We start from the raw sequence: 22,881 nt of genomic DNA on the forward strand, positions 1-22,881 counted from the left end.
CACAAACTTGCACTGAAGTTATACCTTTGAACCATGACCTTGTGACCTCAGCTACCATTGTAACCACATCTATCCACAGTGCATGTCCTACCCTTAACACATTTGACTATTGCAACTCAATTCCATGTTTCCCCTTGGAGTCATAACAAAATGCATTTGTTTGCATAAATTTGACCTGTAACTGCGATCTTGATTATGATTCCATTGAAACTGATTTGAAGGACAGAAATTATGTCATAGAGATTGATTGGAACATACCCTGCTCAATTTCATCAGCAAGAGTGTCACGACCAATGGCACGACAGGCTTTTAGAAGTTGACCCAGCTTGTTGCATCCTCTCTCATTTGTGTTCCAAATGTCAAAAGCAGTCCTAAGACAGTCGTAGGGATTCATATCTTGTGTTAGCTTTCCAGTGAGTTCATGTTGCTTTACACCAAGCTCAGCAACAAACAGTTTCCAGCTGTTTGTTACTGAAAGTATCACAGTATTCAGAACAGTCTCATCAAAGCAACCACGGTCAGGAACTGCAAAGGGAGTAAAAGTTTCTCTAAGGTGTTAATTTTTGAATGATTCTTCAATTACTAACCCTTAGCGTTGGTCAACATTCAAACCATATTTTGGATAAAACAAACCAAAATAGGCTGGACAAAGACAGCAGTGGTGGATATATTGAAATCTTTGGCTGGTCATAACCAAGCCTGTGGGCACATGCTGTATGAAATTGGTCTTGAGATGAAAAAACCTCTTCAATTGAATTATGCAGGAATAATACAGCTGTGTTTCAGAACGCATTTGTTGATTGCCCTTTGACTCTAGGTTTATATGATAGTCCAGGGTTGTCCAACCTACGGCCCCCGGGCCACAGTCCGGCCCGCCGCAGGGTTGCATCTGGCCTACCAGAGATGCTCTACGGTGCGAAATTTAGTGAGCAGATTTATCGATAACAATTTGACCATTTTGAAGCTACATAATCAATCATTCGAACTTCTGGGTCCAAAAAACTGCATACAGGTCTCAGCGTAGGGGGCGGGGGCGGCTGGACTTTATTTATCTGTTTTATCAGGAAAGAAAATAAATCAGTGCGCACCGCGCACAGTTCTCACATTTTCTTGCCTTGGGCTTCGCGCAAAATATAGAAAATCAAGCGTAGGCTTCATGCGGCCCCCTCCTTCATCATAATCTTTCCAATTGGCCCTCCTCTGCAAAAGGTTGGACAACCCTGTGATAGTCGAATATCTCTTACATTTTTCCCACATTAATTTATAACAAGAGCAAGTGCTTTAATTCCTCTGCTTATAGAGCAGTCATTCAGCCTTGCTTTACATCTCAATGGTCTGGGATCTCCATGCACAGCAGATAAGACCTTATCAAGTTTTGAACCATTTAATTAATCAAATTACTATCCAAATAGAAATATCATTAATTTCCTGCTTTGATGTAAAAGAACAAATTGTAGGAATTATTTAAATTTGTTAAACTTATATCAACAATACACACTTGACACACAACTGTAGTACAGTAGTTACAACAGCTCTGAATGTGGTAACATTTTTAGACTTTGACTTCTGCAGAAGTCAAACAATCTTTGACCATGACAAAAAGGCAACAGTGTTCTTGTAAGCACTAAGGTGCATTCACATATCAAGTATGACATTCATCCAAGCTTGGCTTTTGGAGTAACATGTTTACCAGAAGTTAAAGAATTTCTCTTATGTTGAACTTTGACCTCCACCAGTCTCAGTAGGCTTTTTGCACTTATCAAGGGAGATCTAGATACTAGTTATGAACTTCACCAATTGTCCTTCTTGAGTTATCTTGTTTACAAGGTTTTCAGACTTTGAACTCTATTGACCTCAATGACCCGTCACCTTTGATCTCCACCAATTGTTATAATCGTCTTGCACTCCCTAACACAATTCCACATACCAAATGTAAAGTTCTGTTATCATGTACATTTTGAGTTATCATGGTTACAAACTTGATTCTTACACACACGCAGACACGCATGTTTGTATTACATTCAGACCGAGGATCCCATTGTATTTTCCATTGTTCAAATCCACACGTACCCTAACCTTAACAATACCCCATACAATATAATTCTTCCGAGGACATGGTAATTCTTTAGAAATCACAACCATGGACCTGAAATTCTTTTGTTCAAGTCCTCGGTCAGAATACAAAACAAACAAACGCATGCACGCACACACACACACACAAGCCATAAGGCAAAACATACTTGCCTGCCAATGGCAAAGAACCCAAAATCTTTTTGTAATTACATTTGGGAAACATCAATAAGCAGAAGTTTCAAATTAGAATTTTTCATCACTTTCACAGACTAATCTTCAAACTTCGAGGATATTCAAGAACCAAGAAAGAGATTTTTCGTTTTCCCTACTTTTCCCCAACCAACCTGCTTTCCAGACTGCTTGAAACCCATCAGTAATTCAATGGCACCAGGCTACTGTACCACATAAATGCATGTGGGGAAAGAGCTACACATTTACAATGTACATAGATTTGATGGTGATCTCATTTCAAAGATGATTTTGTGGTTAGCAAGAAAACTAACCTCGTAAATTGCAAATTGCAGGAAATGGATTTTAGTTACTGATTTGTGATGCCAAGTGACACATGTTTTACTCTTTACTTTCCTTTTCCAATTTGTTTACTTACATAATTAAACGAAATGTTTCATTCATGAGACTTCATCCAATTTTCAAACGTATACATTGTGGTTTAACATGCTATTAGAATGTGCTCGGTTTTCCAAACTTGTGTAAGAGATTGTTCAATGGGAACGGGTACCAGGGAACCATCCGAAAAAGTTATTTCCTGGTCCAAGCCTTTACTACCTGGTCCGGAAATATGTGGAAACCACTGACATTGTTCTCCATTTTCAGTTTCACTTTTATTTGCATTAATGAAAGAGGATAAAAATGTGTATTCTTCCGTAATTACATCATTTGGTAATATTACCTTTTATCTTGATTTGTTTAAGCGTAAAATTTAATGAAAACTTTGCACTGTATAGCCTTAGCAAGGTCTCTGCATTGCATACTTGCATAATTTCAATGCAACAAAAATTGATCTTTGTACTCTTGCACAGCTCATAAAGTTGACCGCCCAGAATCAAATTTCTTGGACCGGTCCCACAAAAGTTGAACAGAATGTTCCCATAATCAAAAACATGTGATTGATCCATTATCACACATCGGACATCACTATTTAACAATATTGGGTTGATTGATGTAGTTTTAAGGACTTTCCAACTAATCTATAAATAGGCGTGACCAGCCCTTTTTAATTACGGTCGCCATGGTCGCATTGGCGACCACAATTCTCGGCTGGCGATGAGAATTTCTGGAAAAATTAATGCTAGTCGCCAGCCCTATAATATTGTGGCGATCAGTTTTTGCAACTGAAAATTTCACCAATGCTTTACAAAAAACTGAAATGTACTTACTGACTAAACGCACGTTGCTAAAAAATTAATATCCAATGGATTTCCCTTACAAAACTGTCGATATTATGAAACAAACTATGTTCGGCAAAGCCACGTTTCTAGAATGCCTAACAATGAACAGCGTGCACGATACGTACATCAGTTTACGACTGCAGTGTTTAACCCTACTTAAATATCACGGTAGGCTGGCTTCATGTCTTTCGAATTTTCCCAGGTACCTTGCCAAACAACCCCCTGTCGAACACCTGTTTTTTAACATTTTTGGCACGTTTCCAAAAAAACTTTTCATGGAGTAATCTATTTTGTCTCCACTCTAGAATTAATTAGGTCAGTCAGTAAAGGATCGGTAAAGTTATGCGAAATATTATCTTAGACGTTCAAGAAAAGTAGGTAAATATCCCCGTAAGTAAAACACACCTCAGGTCAACCGACTCCTTCGCATGAACAAAACAATCTATTCCCCATGATACAAGAGGCACAGTCTATACCGTACAGACATAGCACGATATCAAGGCCTCAATAGCTACAGTATGGCCATCTTTATGAAAGTTAAACTTGCAATCCCATGTTTTAGGCCACTTGGCATGATTAACTAAATGCTAAATATTGTTTCCATGTACTTGTAGAGAACGTTAACTTCGCAAAATACAATTTAAGTTGTGTTTTTGTTGTTACGTGAGATCCGTAACCGACGAAGTGGTTAGGCTATTTACTATACACTTAACTATGGTAGGATATTAATTTTTCCTTTTTTTGTGTGGAAATTCTAGAAAATACTTTCTTTTTCCCCCGCTCAACACTAGATGTGGAATTATGGTTAATTCATAAATGGGTGTACTAGAGCCTTGTTTACATGAAATTAGTTGCATTTAGCACGATATGCCAGTTTCGCGTGAATTTTTCGAAAGTATTTTGCTCGATCTTTTGTAAAATTTGAAAGGTGTACCAACTTACTTTTCGTACACAATTGGTAATTTCTCTACTGATTTTCAGAGTTTTGTTCTCTATACAGTTAATGTTGTACAGGACTGGTTTTTACGAACTTCAAAAGTCATGAAGTTGATAAACTTGATTTCTTTTCAACTTTCTTAACCATGGAATGCTAGAATAACATTTACACATAAAACGGAGAAAGGATAATCTCATTTTTTTCCACATTTATTTCAAATTTCTTTCACAAGAAATTATCGTCATTTGTTCAAGCCCAAAAAATTATCGCGATAATAATAAGTTTAGATATATCGCCCAACCCTATTAGCGCGGGAATTAATACTTTTTTATACTATAGTTCAACGTTAGTGTAGTCAGTACTGACAGTAGTTCTACTTGATGTTGAGCCTAGGCCTAGTGTTTTTTTGTACTAATATTTAGCATATCAAAGTGGCGATCACATTTTCATTCTGGGCGACCAGAATTTGAGAAAATCAAGATCTAGTCGCCACAGGATGTTCCTCCTGGCGACCTCATTCACTGGGGAATTAAAAAGGGTTGGGCGTGACCTCCTGGAGCACTAGCCTTAGTGCACAGCAATGAAAGAACATTATGGATAGGACTAGTACAAGTATGATACTGCCGGTGCTGTTTAAAGTGCCGAAAGATTCTTTTAAATGTCATTTTTCGCAAAATATACCATCAATTGTCTCCCATTGCTTAATTTTATCAATTTATGCAAATATACCCCAACGAATGCTTCAAGAAAATCTTTCAATCACAAGAAAGTTTTTCAATGGGGCATTGCAATGTTTGGCTCGAATGGCCGTACAGTACTGATTTCGCTTAACTCCCGTTAAAATTCGTTAAAAGGAAAATAACCGAATTTCCACGTTTTGTCATCGAAATTCCCCGATTTTTATCGAAATTCCACGAATTTTAACGATTGGTTATTTCGGTCATTTCCTTCGTGGAATTTTCAACGATACGTTGAAATTCTTTTTTAAACGAAATAGAAGGTCAATGTGTGGTTACGAGAAACGTCGGAAAACGAGCAACTTCGATTATTAGTATTGATTAGACTTTGGAACAGTCGTTTGAAGGCAGGAATTTTCTCAAGAACATTCCTGTACTTACTGAGTAGTGACACTCAAAGAAACATGTAGTGAAACTGACGGGGGACGTTTTCTAACTGTGAACCCCAAACACAGTGACATAAGTCTTAACTTCGCCAGGACGTAAGAGAGGTTGCAGTCAAAGCTATGTACCACGAGGCACCCTTCCAGATAAATTATGAGTGCTGTTTAACCATTTAAATAACAATGAATGGACATATAAACTTGGTTTACTTGCAGATTACGAAACGTAGTTATTTTTTAGAGATGTAAATTGGTTTTTAATTAGAGTTGGAGTATGAAACTTTGTTTCTGCGCGAAAACATGTAACTTGAAGCAAAATAAAGATGCCCCGCCCATTCTGCGAGTACGCTTCCATTTTTCGAAAAGGCGTTTTCTCTTTTTATTTTTTCTATTTTGTTTACTTTTAAACATGAAAATTATTTTAAAATATGTAAAGAACTTAGTAATGTACTGCAAACTATCTATAAAAACAAAAAAACGATGTTTTAGGCATGAATAATGTGTTTAATATAACTAAAGTAGTAGGCCAATCGTCATGAGCTCATGATGATAGTGTCGTCAATTCGTTTTCTCAGTTTATATTTGCGACATATCACCCGTGTACATCGATCAATGGCATGGTGAAAACCCCGTGTGAAAATATGTTGACCTCAAAAGACGCAAATGGCCGTTCTAGAAAGTACCGTCATAACATTAACAACACAAGGCCAGTTTGCTCTCTCAGGTCCGCACGTGTACAGCCATTTTTTCACACATGATATTATGCTGTGCATGCATTGCGGGCGCGATTGCGGCAAACATAAAAGAAAATGAATGAAACTGAAAAACTTACGATATTTTTTCACAAATATTGATGCTTAGATAAGTGCTTCCTCACAATCAACGAGCCGCCCTAAAATTCGCTCCGCTTACGGAAAAACTTCTATATATATAACAAATGGAAAAACCCGAGTTTTTACACACATAATTCCAACTGACATTGGTCACAGAACATAAGTAGGTCATTGACATTCGAACTTGGCAACTTGCCCAAGTTCATCGCACCATGGGAACGACACAACACATTGAACATGATGTTATATTCTCCCGCCATCTGGACGCCGAGTGTAATATGCAAATTATGAATGGTACTGAGCAGCGTGGTTAAATCTTAACATATTGCGACACAAATTTTTGGAAGCTGTTGTTTGAAGTAACTTTTGTATCAAATGTAAGGTACTGTATCATGTATGTGACCAGGGGCGTAGCGAAGGTTTTTTGTGTTGTTGGGGGGTTGTGGAGAATTTGATTTGCCGACGGATCTGGAAGTGGTGACTGAAATGGGGGAGGGGTCTAATCAAAACTAAAAATTTTCCAAAGGGGAGGGGGACACCCCCTCCCCTTTGGAAAATTTTTAGTTTTGAAACGTCCTTAGATGCAATCTGGTGCATATTTTAAGTCAAATTTGACTTGCCGACGGATCTGGAAGTGGTGACTGAAATGGGGGAGGGGTCTTAGGGGAGGGGGACGGCGGGAAACGGCGTTTAAACGTTTAACCGACCGGCAGGGGATACGGTGAAACGGTTAGCGAAATATCTGATAGGTCACACCCTTATTTAAACACACACAACAAAACGCCCTTATTCAATGAAAATATACTGAAAACCATATCGCAAAAACACAAAATCGCTTATAACTCGAAAACGGAAGGAGACATCGACTTTTGTCGGCTGTATAGGGATTTCCTAAACCGAATTTTGATGCGCTCTATCCACCTGTGTCATTTATGAGCTTCTCTGACGTAAGCTGCAGTAAGTAATTTCTCTGTACCAGTTCCGCGAAATTTATTTACGCAGTAAACATCGTTCATTATGTTTTCTTTCACAACGAATATTCAAAGTTGTGCTCCACACGCTTCACAGATATTGTTTTATGTCGTTCATTTTCAATTCTACTTTAAAATTACATTTTCGAACGATGCATTGCATGCCTTATCAAGCATTCCTGATTAGTAAAACTAAGGAAGGATATTCAAATATATATTATTTTCATTTGACATGATTTTATGAGTTGTTCCACTTGAAAAACGATGATAAAACCGAAAAACAAAACATTTACTTTTCATGTGACGCATACCGGGAGACTCATAAAAACTCCCCCTACTCATTAAAATAAACTTATACATGCCGTCAGGCCAGTTGAAAGCCGTCAGGCCAGTTGAAAGCCCTCCCCAATAATGTTTGATCAGCTCTTCCCAATATACAATACTCAAATAAGCAATGAAAATATATTCATTTTCCACAGAAATCTACCCAACGTGGGCCCCAAGTCACTGCTTTATTTTCTTAGTAGTCATGGAAACAATTGTTTGCAACTCTCTTGCTGGCCAGGTGTTTTCAAGTTTTATTAATAGCACGACTTTTGATTGGTTCATTCAAGATAAACTTTCTATCCCTGCTGGATTGTTCTACTTATATATATATGAATGAATATTTGGTTTTCAATTAACTAAGTAACAGATAACATCCATTCCATTACGAACAGTAGGGGTAAAATAATGTTTGCTTCTAGAGGCAGCCAGCCATGAAGGTTCTGCGGTGCTAAACCCCCCACGAAGATAAATACTATGCTAATTAACATAAGGTAGGCGTGAATTTGACAAAGCCAAGTTTATGATTGGACTAAGCCTTTCAAAAAAGTTTGGTGGTGGGGATATCCAGGGTAGGGAATGCACATGTAAGCAGCATACTACAGGTGGCCCAGACCCAGGCTGCGACCTTACCAGGGCAGTCCATCTGCTTTCGCGGGCAACTTACAGTAACGGGTTAGGGGAAAAATAAGTTTTTTTTTTTTTTTTTTTTTTTTTTGCGTGCATTGAAGTCGGGGGAGATTTTTTGGACGGAATGCGCTCTCAGAAAAGTTTGAAAGTGAGTGCGGTTCTGTAGTAAACGGTACCGTAGTACGTCAAGTAACACAGGAATTTTTTGGAAATAAAGATCTCTTTGATATCCAGCTACGACTGTTTCATTGTTGATATTTTTTTCTTGTTTTTTCTGACACTGCGTTCCTTGGTGAGTTAACTTAAACTTATCCTAGTTTAATACTAGCCTATAACTTAAGAGTCATAGAATGTGCTTGCTACGATCGACCAAGACTAGTTTTTATTATCCTAGCCAAATCATTTTTCAAACACCTAGTACAGAACTTACTCCGTCTTATATACAATCACACTTTTGCAACGTTTGTAATATTCCTCGGCAACTTCTGGTAGAGTCTGAAAACGGCTGTAGTTACACTAAGGATTCAACGCAAGTCACAACCTTGATATGTCTAGAATTGCCTTTGCGGTTTTTGATCGCGATAACTTTCGTGGAAATTTCGTTGAAACTTCGTTGACAACCGTGCCCGCAGTAGTCTAAATCTTGTCAACGAAATTAACCGAATTTCAACTTTTTATATCGATTTTTAACTTTTGTTATCGATCGTTGATTTTTTTTCAACGGGAGTTAAGCGAAATCAGTACTGTACATACTTGGAAGTTACAAAACTTTTTCATAGGCCAAAGAAAACCATCATTGGGGGGAAACATTGCATGTGTTGATTATAAAGTAATTTTAACATGTAAGTAGTAAATATAAATATGCAGTCTTGCCATATAAATAAGTTCATGGGTTGTTTACAGTTTTACCATATAAAGTGACTGACAGCCTGCATAGTCTATATGTGGTAACTTTAGGTTTATGTATGCTATTATTGTATAGGTTGATTGCATAATGAACAGGTACCCGGGCGACCAACCAAAATAGGCAATTGAGTACTAGGGAGAAAATTGTTGGACTGTTTCCATCACTAAGAGGTTAACAGCATATTTTTGTAAACAGACAACTTTGAATATCAGAATATTCTAAGTTAATTGTTTACCTTTTTCAATGTGATCCCTTATATCTTCTCTTCCATACTGTCCAAGAAACATGAGCAAACTCTGCAGATGAGCTTGATGCCCTTCATGTATATCTTTCCACCAACTCTGAAGCACAGATTCAAACCTGAAGAAGTCCTTCTGATCTCTTTTTGTACTTGCTCTCCATTTATCAGTCAACTCCAGTTCAGAGATCAATCCATGAAAGAGTTTGCTATCAGTAACTATAGCTTGACCTTCGTACACAGAAAATGGATACGGTGGTGGATCTAGGAATGGATAAATAATATATGCATGCAGTTACTTGATTAGGCAAACAAGAAAAGACTCACAGCTACTTAACAATATATAATACCATTTGCATGAAATGAAACAAACTTCTCATGTAGTGTTAGACAGACTGTGGCCTATAAGAACTTGCATATATATTTTGAAGTGGCTTCACTCAAGCTATCCCCAAAGGTATTTTGCTTATTCTATTTTATCTGGCGATACAGACTCATGGAGTGCACAAGTTTAAGACCTTCATATTGTGGGAGGTTACATAATGTGAAAACAAATGTGGAACTGAGCCTTAAATTAAAATTCAAACATCTACTTACATATGGAAGCAAAATTTGTTGTTATTGCTAACTTCTCATTCAGACCTCAACAAAAGCATAATAACCTCATCAAAACTTCAACTTAGACTTTAAATTTCTTTTCTCAAAGCTAAACTGAGTTTTTTTTCCAACACAGCTGGTACCAATAAAGTATGCTTATAATAAAAGACAATTCATTCTTCATAACCCAAGAAGAATTTCTACCTTACACATGATGTCATTATGTTCCCACCTGGAACATTGGGTTGAGAATGTTCAATTCACACACAAAAATTGGAGATGGACACCAATTATAGCGCAAAAGCTACATCTCTAATTAATTGTAAGTCTCTACTTTGAGGTATTACAAATAATCTGACAAGAGTATAAGAAAATACTGCACTCTCCTCACTAGTTGTAGTCCACCCTCTGCTAAAGTTAATTACTCTCTTCCTCTCACCTTCTTTGTTCCCCCAATATCTCCTCCCCAACAGGTCTGGACTTGTTCCTTCCCAAAATAAACCAAAGTTAAACAATAGTGTCCTTTGTGACCATGTGACGCACCATGCATCGCTCTATGATCTAAACAATGATGATGTAATAGACCCATGTCAAAGATCACTGGGTTGTTACTATCCTCTGCCCACCAAGGAGAAAACTACGGATGCCTTTCGGTGATACATCCTTACACATGGCTTAACAGAAGGACTTATTTATTTCGGAAACAATTGCCAATCTACGATTATCTTCTGAAGTCTAAAAATGGAAATTCTAAAAACAAAACAATAAAGGCAAGCTGACAGTGTTTTAATTTTGAATCAATCGTTCCAGTGTTACAGCTTTTAGAAAATTTACCAAAATATAAAAAAAAATGACAGGGGATACAAATACACTATCGTTCAGAAGTATGCAACAGACAGTTTGTAAGCATCAACATATTATATACTAATACAATAATACCTTTTAAATGCATTCATTGATATCTCCGGTATAGTAACCATTTTAATGGATTCATAGAGAAAAGTTTTAGTGATCATTATGATGATATGCAGATTTCTTTTAATCTGTCATCTAACCCGCCATTTTCTGAAATTTACGTTCATGCAAATAATCAAAGCATAAAGAATGTAGAATTTTTCTACAGAATTTTCATCATTGAAGATCAAAATAGCTCAAGACCCTCATCTAATCTGTCAACAGATTGTAGCTATTCAGGTAAACAGATAAAGGATGTCAGGAATAGCCCAAAAATCAGCTCTCTAAGTGGTGGGTTTACCTGATTAAACCTTGTGAAAGATTTGAATCACATTACATAAAACAAAAAAATGATTATGTAGTTTAATAGGGCATTTATATACATACACAGAACAAAACAAGAATGAAACATTTCATGATTCCTTGCTGCTCATTGATTTGATTGAGAGGGAATACTCCAAGTATGTAATAATGAAGCATTCCCCTTAGTTATGTGTGCAAACTGTTGTTACCAAAATAATGCTAGCTAGGGCCCTTCATAAATATGCATGAACCATCTGTAGCACACATCAGCATGTGTCTGCTATATTCAAATATCACTTAACCAATTTTGAAGAGCAAAATATGATTTTCACACAAGTAAATGTAATTCGATATATAATCCCTCACCTGGTAAACTCACCTGGTAAACTAAAATGACATGACAGGAGCACTTAAATCAATTAGGTTCACCTACTCACTAAATATGGGCAATGATCAATAATTGCCTTGTGCAGTTATTAATCATACAAACTTGTAACCTAAATAATGCAAAGCCATACCTCCTAATAAATACACGTGTTATCAATTGCAACAAATCACTGTAAGAGTTGCGGGATATGGGGTTCTTGACAGCAGCTAGCTGTACAACAGGATTATTGGGAATCCCCCTAGTGGTCACGATGTGTGAAGACAGCTGACCACTGTATTACAAATACAACAGGCTAAAAACAAGAATAAGACTGGCTGTTAGGTACAGAAAATAGTTATATTGCTCGGTCACACATGAAAGTGTGCAACATAAAGAATCTTGGGAGAGTACTCTTTACTGTTACATAATTAAACTTGTATCAACAATTAAAACAAGAGATATTGAATATTAACAACTAAAGGTGTCAAGTGGCCACAAGACTAATACATGTATGTGCACATTAATAAAAAAAGAGATAGAGCTTATCTGGCGGGCAGGTCTGTATAGTCCAGCAGCACGGCACAGCAATGTAGTTGAAGGACTGGTAGGCACGGTGTTGAAAGGTTAAATACAGTAAATGTCCGATAGTACGAAATATAAGGTGAGTAGTAAGAGTTCCGTGAATATACTTGGACAGTGAAAATAGATATGAGTGAGAGTTCCAGGAATACTCCAATAAATAATATATATGTTCAAAGAAATGTTCTTCCCAAGGAGAGTAGGTAAAGTCCAGGTACAAGATACAGTAGGTACAGTAGAAGACTAGGTGACGTCCAGGTAAAAGAGTAGGTGAAGTCCCGGTAAAAGATAAGTTAAAGAGTAGGTGAAGTCCCAGTAAAAGATAAGTAAATACAAAATGGCAACTAGCAGGACACAGCTCTCAGTTCCATATAATCCATTAAAACGATGAAATAATGTTTACAAACGTACAGCAAATCAATTATAGACAATTAATTCCTCGGACAGCAAAAGTTATATGAATGTAGATAAATATTCTCAAAGCACAAGATAGACAACTTCTCTAATTATTTTTTATATAAGTATACTGTAGTGTAAAGACTACATGATGTCAAGGGTGGCTATATACAAACATGCCCTGTTGACTAGCTGACAACTAAACTGCCTCTCTCTCCTAAGACACCTTGGAGGAAGCTCCTAAACCACAGGGTAACAACATGTGACCCTCTTAACACCTCTGATTGGCTATAAACACCCTAGATACCAAGAGTAACACTTGGAACCAATCAGAGCTAATTACACAGACTAATCTGCATACAAATGCTTACACTAAAACTGAAACAACTAAGACAAGGCATCCCTTATCTAAGAAAAGAAAGTAAGAAGAGAAGATGTTTACAGCAACCAGCAACTTTGGCAGAACAAAGAAAGTACTGTTGCTACTGGCTCACTACTAAATTTACAAGGGAATATGAGCACAGGTTGTGGAAGAGTATAGGCATACCTATTACATAACCACTAGGAAGGGGAGAACAAGAAACAGAAATTGAGCTATTTACATCACCATGTGCTGGCGACCTACTAATAACACACTCACGTTTATAAAACTGTGACTTATGATTGACCAGTTAATTGCAATTTGAAGATTTTGACGTGTGCCTGTGTGACTTCACAAATATCATTATATGAGCACAGAGGTTTATCTAATCCTTATGGATCACCCACCTATCAAGTACAGTATGTTATTGATCATACATTCCCTTGTCTAGCTATCATGCATAAAAATTTCTGTTACAAAAATAATGCTCAGCCCTCCTCCTCATAAATATGTATGTTATCAATTGCAAGACTCACCAGCATGTATAAGTTGTCTACCACTATCAACATACCAAATTTGAAGAAACTCCAACTTGTGGTTGTCAAGTTATTGCAATCTGAAGATTTTAACATTTGACCATGTGACCACATTAATATTCATGGTATGAGTACCAAAATTTATAGGGTTTCATCAACACATTATGTACCACCCACCCACCAAGTATGGCAGTCCCTCGTTATGGACCACCCACATACCAATTATGGCATAGATCAATTATTTCCTTGTTGAGTAATCGTGCATACAACCTTCTGTTACAAAACTAATGCTCAGCCCCTCCTCCTCCTCATAAATATGCATGTTATCAATTGCAAGACTCATCAGCATGTATAAGTTGTCTACCAACATCACCATACTAAGTTTGAAGAATCTCTAACTTGTGGTTGTCAAGTTTTTGCAATTTGAAGATTTTAACGTTTGACCCTGTGACCTCATTTATATTCATGATATTAGTACCAAAATTCATAGGGTTTCATCAACTCATTATGTACCACCCACCCACCAAGTATGACTTTAATTAATCATTCCCTCGTTGAGTTATCGTGCATATAACAAGTGTCACACAAATACACACACCCACACATACGCCATCATGAATGCAAAAGTTGCGATTATCATTGAAACCAAAAATGTAGTTTTGGAACTTATTTTGATAACTGATATCTACCGTTTTTATTTCATTATTATGTCAATTTAAGGATAATTTGCATATATATAAGGCCAAATATTTGGGCAACTCCCTGATCAGACCTTGTTTTATTTTGTTGCAGCATTTTACTGTTAAAGGACTCTCAACAAGAATTTGCTTCATCATGCAACAAGAATGTACTTCTTGAACCTAAATTGCCTAGAGTACTAGATATATGCAACTACATCATGGGAACAATATTTGAGGGGAACATGTGTCTGAAAAGCTATAATATGATGAACTACGTTATGTTGATTTCTATAATATTAACAGCCACTTTACTATAGCATTCTAATGCATATGATGCACTTAACTTATGTACTGTATCATACAGGCAGCATCTTGCATCTTACTACGTTGCCCTCCAACTGACCACACCTCAATACAATTACTCTCATCTGTTATAACCATTAGAAGAGTTTTTGTGTCTGCTTTATGGACACTCTGTTTTTATATTGGATATCAGTAATATTACAATGGCCACAGTTGAAACAAATATTTACAGGGAAGCCGAGAAAAGGAAATATGCCACGGCACAGTACAATGTTTTAATCTGCTCTAATAATGAACTCAAAATGACACAGGAATAATTTGTTTGTTACAAGATGAATTGGGTGTGTGCAGGTATATCAAACTCAGGATTGCAAAGAAACAAGTAGATAATGTTGGTAAATATGTCAAACACATTAATCTCAGATAAAAAGTGGAAAAAATGCAAAAGAGACAACAGGGCTGAACAAGAGCCCAAGGGCACTGTGGTTCCTTGCATAGGGGTACAGTATATGGCAATACACATAATATTATCATAGTAAGATTGGGCTCAAATAGTCTTGGTAATTGTGGCCCTACATGTATCCATAAAGTAACCAACACTATAGCCAACACTTTTGTGATCACAAACTGTGATCGGAAGGCTCTTTTGAGATTTGTATATATGGCGTCGAAAATGTAAGAAATATAAGGTCACGTACAAGCGAGTCAACAGATATGATAACATTGGTGACCTCAGATCACATGACCGTTACATTTAAAAATGTTCCACCACACCATTCACAACTTGTCCCAAAATATCAATCGTGTCACACCTTGGCACTGGGAGTTATTGTATTAAATGTCTAAAAATTAACTTTGAACTTGTATATCTTCACACACAAAGGTCACCTGGGGCCAACCCATTGACATTTTTGATCGGTGAGACGTGAATATAGCATCTAAAACTATGCAATATCAAACTTTATTTTCTTTGCCCATTTTCTCCCCCCAAAATACTCTATTTTTAAAATTAATTGCCCTTTAGTGAACTCGGATCACATGAACGTTAGGTTTGAAAATATTCCCTTTTACCATTCGCACCTTTTCCCAAAATATAATAATAATAATAATCAGCAGTTACTTTTACGACGCTTAAGCAACCACAAACGTGGGAGAAGCCCGCAAGGGCTTATGGATTACAACTTACACGTCGGTTGGCTTCCAATTCAACATTTTAACTCATATTTGGAATCTTTTCAATTTAGAAAAACATTTCAGATGGGAAAACCGTAGATTGCTCTTGGATGAAAAACCCACTTTACTATGGCCCGGCCGGGAATCGAACCCCGACCCTCCCGATTGCTAACCCTCATTGCTTCAAATGCCACCGCCTGTATCCACTCGGCCACAGCACCAATATCAACCGTGTCACACCTTGGCACTGGGAGTTATTGCATTAAATGTCTGAAAATTAACTTAAATTGACATTTTCGATCGGAAGGTACCTTTGATATCCAAATCTAGCATAAAAACCAAACATTTTCTTTTTTTCCCCGTTTTCTCCCAAAATAAGCACATTTTTTCTAATGTGACCTTTGACCTTTTGACCTTGGTTTCAGATGTAGTTTGATCTCCTGATTCCAAAAAACAACACAACAAATCTGAACAGCCATCCTAACTCCGACCAAAATCTTTGACCCCATATTACTTCGCACACGAAGGTCACACAGGGGTCAACCTATAGACATTTATGATCAGAAGGTATCTGAAAATAGCATCGAAACTGTAAAAATCCCCAAAACACATAAAGGTCACCAGAGGTCAAATTGAGGTCAAGGGCCACCCAGATGCGGGTTGACAATTGGATTACATTGAAGCAACTCTCAACCCTAATGGACAATTCGTTTTCAAGTTATCGCAAAAATACTGCTTTTTTAACATTAATTGACCTTTGGTGACCTTGGATCACATGAATGTTAGTTTCAAAAAGTTCCACTAACCAATTCACAACTTGTCCTAAAATATCAACTTTGTCGCACATTGGCACTTGGAGTTATTGCAGTTTTAATATTTTGGACCATAACTCACTTTTGGTGACCTTTGTGGGCACCAAAAACAATAGGACACACCTTCTTACTATGGCGGATCTATATACCAAGTTTAAGTTACGTCCAACATTCCCTTGTTGAGTTACAGTGTACCCAAGCAAGTGTCACAGATGCACACACAGACGCACACACGCACAGACACACACACACGCAAACCTGACTACATAGGTTCCTTTTGCTAAAGCAAGGAACCAAAAACAAAAGACAGAGAGTTTAACACATGTGTAACAAAAAAAAAACAAGAATGCAAAAATGCATAGTGGTTTGCGATGATATCATGAGCTATTTTCTGCATGAATCTGGCGAAATGTATAGTGGGGGTGTACAACATACTTGATATTAGTAATACACTGAAAAGCAGTGCGATGTGACAAACAATAAATTCACAATGACACATGCTGTCCTAAATTGACCTCAACAACAAAATTCTTGTACTAAATGTGATAGATACATCAACATACTATATATGACATCAGTCATTGTTGAAATATTGTGTAAAACATGGTTTCACAATCTGACCCCTGGTGAACTCACATTGACCTCCGCCCACAACATTAAGGCTTCTTGTACTCAATGTGGTACAATTACATAACAAATATGCGAGCTGTCCAAGCTTCCCTTGCGATATTATGTTTAGGAAGATGTGTTAGTGTGAAGAGACAGGTAAGACGGGAGTGAAGTAAATATTTGGCATTTGCTGACTTCAAATGAACTCTGACCTCCACCTAAAGCAATAATAGGCTCCTTAAATTTAATGTGGTACTTCTACAAACCAAATATGAGATATGTCCTTTCTTGCAATATCATGTTTACAAGGTTGACATGGGTTGACTTGCTGTCCCCAAATGACCTTTGACCTACACCAAAAACATTAGGCTTCCTGTACTCATGTGGTACGTCTACACGGTAATATGAATTGGTCTGACCATTCCTTCCGGAGATATCGTGTTTACAAGGTTTTCAAAGTTGACCGCTGGTGACCATAAGAGTCCTTTGATCTCCACCAAAAACAATAGGCATGTAACACTCAATGGGGTTTGTCCAAGCATTAAATATGAGGTCTGCCCATGCTTCCCTTCTTGAGGTATCGGGTTTTCAAAGTTTTCACATTTTGACCCCTGGTGACCCCAAATGACCTTTGACCTCCAACATGAACAATAGGCATCTTGTACTCAATGTGGTACGTCTACACATTAAAAGTTAGGTGTGCCCAAGCTTCCCATCTTGAAATATCGTGGTTACAATGTTTTCACAATTTGACCCCTGGTGACCCCAAATGACCATTGACCTCCAATAAAAACAGAAGGCTGCCTGTACTCAATGTGGTTCTTCTTCACAACAAATATGGGGTATGCCCAAGCTTCCTTTCCTGAGCTGTTGTGTTTACAAGGTTTCACAATTTGATCCTATAGTTACCCTAAATGACCTCTGACCTCCACATAAAACAATAGGCTTCTTGTACCCTATGTGGTATTTCTACACATAAAATATGAGGTTTGCCCATGCTTCCTTTCTTGAAATATCGTGTTTACAAGGTTTTAAATATTTGACCCCTAGTGACCCTAAATGGCATTTGATCTACACAGAAAACAATAGGCTTCCTGTACTCAATGTGGTACTTCTACACACTAAATATAAAGTCTGCCCAAGCTTCCTTTCTTGAGATATCGTGTTTACAAGGTTTTCACAATTTCACCCCTAGTGACCCAAATTGACCTTTGATCTCTACAGAAAACAAAAGGCTTCTTGTACTCAACGTGGTACATCTTCACACCAAACATGAACTTGGTCCAACTTTCCCTTCTTCAGAAATTGTGTTGACAAGGTTTCCACATTTTGGCCCCTGAAGACCCCAAATGACCTTTGACCTCCACAGAAAACAATAGGCTTCTTGTACTCAATGTGGTACATCTACAGTACACACTTAACATGAACTTGGTCCAACTTTCCCTTCTTGAGAATCGTGCTTACAAGCTGGGTGTCACAAACACGCACCTACACACACATACACACCCCCAAATGCCATCGTCAAGGGCATAGGAACCGCCCCAGCCCCCCCCAGTGAAAAATATGGTGGGGCGAAAGTATCATTCCGCCCCCCCCCCCCCCCGCTTCGCAAGTCAGAAAACCCCTTTTTCATTTCCAAATGAGAATAAAATCTCATTTGGAGCACCAAATTGCATCTAAGGCCAGGTGAAAATGCAAAATTATTTACAAAATGGAGTGGGTGTTGAAGTGTGCTATATTGCACCAAATTGCATCTGAGGCCACTTGGAAATGCAAAGAAAAAACCTCCCCTTACACCCCTCCCTCAGGCCGGCCATCAGTCTCCAGCCCCCCCCCCCACTCAAAAGTACCTTCCTACGCCACTGGCCATCATGAATGCATAGGTTACAATTATCATCGAAACCAAAAATGAATTCAACAGAGGGTTCCTTGACAATTGAGGATTCCCTGACTTTTCCATGACTTTACTTGACTGACATCCAATATAACATTCCAGGATCTTCAAACTGATCACATCTTATTTGTTTGTTGCTATTTAGTCTTTCAGTTGTGGCTGACATCCACTTCACTAAAGCAAATTAGTTTCATTAGTGCACATCACTTTCAAACGATTGTTTAATGTTATCTGCAAAGCTACCTATCTTCATCAGGCCCAGTTTGATGGGGTAGGGAGAGCAAAATGTTGGTTGATGACTGTTGTTGGGGGATCTAAGGGAATTGGAACTCCTCCCAATTTGGGAAATTGTTTTGTTTAGGTCAGGCCTTATATGAAAATAGTGCTAATATTTCCCACATTCTATGTGGTACATTGCAATTTTTCATGTATGTCATAAAATATATAAACCCCCCTAAAGAAAGTCTGAAATTGTAGCCCCATCCCCTTCCTCCCATTTCTAACACTAGTGCTACCTACTATTGCTAGTGCCAGTACCCTAACTTAAATTGGACTCTATTTCAACTCAATTTGTTGGACAAAATTGTAAGCAAACTACATCAATGCTTACATAAAAACAATCTGATAAGTAAACCCATTGAAAATTATAGGTTTGTCAAAGTGTCTGTAACCCATATGCAACCTACTGTATGTCTTGAGTGAGAATATGAAAATTCTTTTCAAAATAAAGCTATTGAAGAACTGTAAGGATGTTTCAGTTGACAGTGTGCTATATTTATTGATGCCATTTCAAAAGTACCCATTAAGAATAATTAATGTCTTTTGTATTGTTATTCCAATACATGAAATATTTTTGCTCACTTTTTCGTGGTCACAAACAAAATATTATCCTACCGTTGTTTGCATTTGTGGCAGTGAACCCAACAACCTTGGCAGTTACATGCTTCGATGATGCAATATTTTTATTGTGAACTGTGGATTTGATTCTTCTCATATCAGCTGCAACATTTCTTGTGTCTTTTAATCATGGAATAAGAGCCTGCATAGAAAACTTGGAATATCGTGGTTGACAACGTGTTAACTTAAAAAGTTACAGAATTTTTATTAGATTAGTGCTCTTATATTTGAATGTATAGCAAGGCATTTGCACCTGTTATGCAAGGGTCACTTGAATATTTACTGCAGGAGTTACCTGCACATAGACAAGTCCTACGTGAGATCATTATTTATCAAATTTTTTAAATTGGCTAAAGAATGGATAAAACATTTTATAATAAATTTGAATCCAATATGTTAAATATTTCATTACCCATTCCAGATTAAAAAAGACAACTTTCAAAAGCTATGACAAATTAAATGACAGTAGGCACGAAAAACACTCTTTATAAATTCAACAACAAAAAACAACTTTTCAAACAGAAGAAAACTTTCAACTTTGTGAACAACCAAACCCACAAGTAAAACATTCCTGCATATACAACATGTGCAAATAATGAACTACTTCAAACAGTTAACTCATTTTGTGACTGGGTGTTGACAAAATTCACTTTTACATATTAAACTTGGTTCAGCATTGCCAAACCAAGTTACTGCTGTTGTCATATTTAAATAGTTTATTTGTGAATTGCTTCCAATGGTAGTCGTAGTATCATTATGTAGGCTTCTGAAGATATAGGCTTACTTTTTTATATTTTCTTCACAACAAGTTTAGGATTTTTTCTCCAGCCTTTCCCAACATCTGATTGGCTTCATTGACATCGTTTTTCAGATATGTAAAAATGAGACCAACTAGAATACTGGTAATAAAAACGTATTTTTTTTTTGGTGAATACTGAAATTTCATTATCGTTCATCTTTAAAGGTCAATATTGCACGTACCTGAAATTGTTAGCATTCCTTTGAAACTTACATATCAGCAACTTGCGATTGATGAGAGATTACTGTGATAGAGTTTTAACTCGGTGAACACTAATTAATGAGTAATTCACCTTTGCATTAAAGTTGACAATTTTATTTTCCCAAACAATTATGCATGAAAACCACACCTTTCTCATTTATATTTCAAGACTCAACTAATCAAATCATCTCTATCATGTGACATCAGATAATAACAAACCCTTCTTTTTTACTCATAACGTACATTGATGTACTATGCCACTATTTGTAGATGAACAATGCATACAGCATACATATTAACAGTGCACTAAGCCATTGATAAATTCCAATAAATGTTCTAAAATGTTGCTAACTATAGGTGAGACTACAGTAATATTAACTTTTTGTTCAATTTGACCAATCTGTGTCTATGACTCTTGGTATTCTCTGTCGTGTCTGACAGCTGGGTTATTGTTCCTAAATTTAAAAAAATCAACACAATATGCCCCTTTTATAATTCGACCAAGCCAGGATTCGACCAAGCAACCCTTTAGATCCCAAGTCCACTGCCTAAGCCATTTGACTACAACTCTCTGGTGACTGTTAGTACAGCTTAACCACTTAGTTATGGAGACTGAAACCCTATAACAAAGCTACCAATATAATTAATAACAGTTAAATTGTTTATTCCAATTACCAAGGTATCCAAAGATACGCAATACTCTATCATTTTAAGTCCTCCAATGTTGTCTTATATGTGTTCTCTGGATTATTATGCTAACTAAACCTTTCACAATGAAATTGTAAGGGAATATTAATTGCTCACCTGGAGATTTCCACATACTTCTGAAATTTGAAATGAAGCCTTTTGAACCATCAGGTGGCTTTCCGTCATGTTGATGGTTATCTGATGGCCATGATGTGCCACCCTTTAGTCTTGAGTTTGTCACAAAATGATGTTCATTCATATTCATTGATGACGGCAGAATTTTAACCATATTTGAAGATGCAGGCAACATTATGTTATTCTCATCTTCTTGATCTTCACTCTTTCTTGCAGACTTTCCTTTCACTTTTGATGGTGTCTCTCCTATTTCATAATGGTAGACACAAGTTATGTAAGAAATGTGCATCAAAAATGAAAAGATTAAGAAAGTGGTAAGTTGCTCTCACTGATGAAAATCAACGTATGAAAATACAGAAAGCCAATTGGTGAATAGTGAATCCTTACCATGAGAACATTCTGGATACAGAGTCTCTGTGACACAAGATTTTTATGCACTGACTAGAATTTTCTTCAATTGATCAGCAAAGTTATTGAACTATTGTAGATATATTATCAATCAAGTTAATGTACGTTTATCTAGGAACTTTTGTGCTTTCAAAGTTTTATGTTGACATCAAGTGACAGAGCTTGGTTTCCGTTGAAACAAATGACCATTGACTTGCACTGAGAACTATAAGATTCTTGTATCCACTAAGGTGGAGTCCCATTTCATATTTTAACTTTCAGGCCAGCAATGTCACACACACACAAACACCCATGCATGCCACCACCATCCCAGATTCCTTTTTGCTGACAAGGAACTCAATGCTTTGCTTTCCTAGGATTTCAACATTTTAAAATTAACAGCATTTTCAGCACTTCCTTTTAGACTCAATAACCCTTTTTACTTTAAATCAGGGGGCCTGGTAGCTATTTGGGGTGCCTAGCCCACTATAGGTCAGTAATATTACCATTTTGTTCAATCCTTTTTCCTTTTTTAAATTCCAATTAATAGCTATTCCTGCTCAATTTTTTCTAATCTTCCCAGCTCTTCTGGCACAAATGTTGATTTTCTTTCTTGTAAAAATGCAATGTATGTTTTTACATTGATATGTTTTTGCAAGTTTCATCTGTTTATATCCTATAATAATAGCAAATACATATTAAATGACGCAGGCTCCTATAACACTCCTTAGATATTCAACATAGGCTGGAGTATACATTGATCAATACA

General features: G+C 37.0%; 1 protein-coding gene across 4 annotated transcripts in view; it reads right to left on the reverse strand.

The window, feature by feature from the left end:
- The window catches only part of LOC139965468 (uncharacterized), a 79,524-nt gene that overhangs the window by 37,942 nt on the left and 18,701 nt on the right, over positions 1–22,881 (reverse strand). For all 4 annotated transcript variants that reach the window (XM_071967842.1, XM_071967841.1, XM_071967843.1 and 1 more), the window contains 3 exons: positions 21,708–21,971; positions 9,440–9,706; positions 259–525 (listed from right to left, as the gene is read on the reverse strand). In XM_071967842.1, coding sequence (XP_071823943.1) covers positions 259–525; positions 9,440–9,706; positions 21,708–21,971 — 798 coding nt within the window. The remainder of the gene's footprint in view (positions 1–258; positions 526–9,439; positions 9,707–21,707; positions 21,972–22,881) is intronic.

The sequence above is a fragment of the Apostichopus japonicus genome, chromosome 3 (assembly GCF_037975245.1).
Source record: "Apostichopus japonicus isolate 1M-3 chromosome 3, ASM3797524v1, whole genome shotgun sequence".
NCBI classification, from domain to species: Eukaryota; Metazoa; Echinodermata; class Holothuroidea; order Aspidochirotida; family Stichopodidae; genus Apostichopus; species Apostichopus japonicus.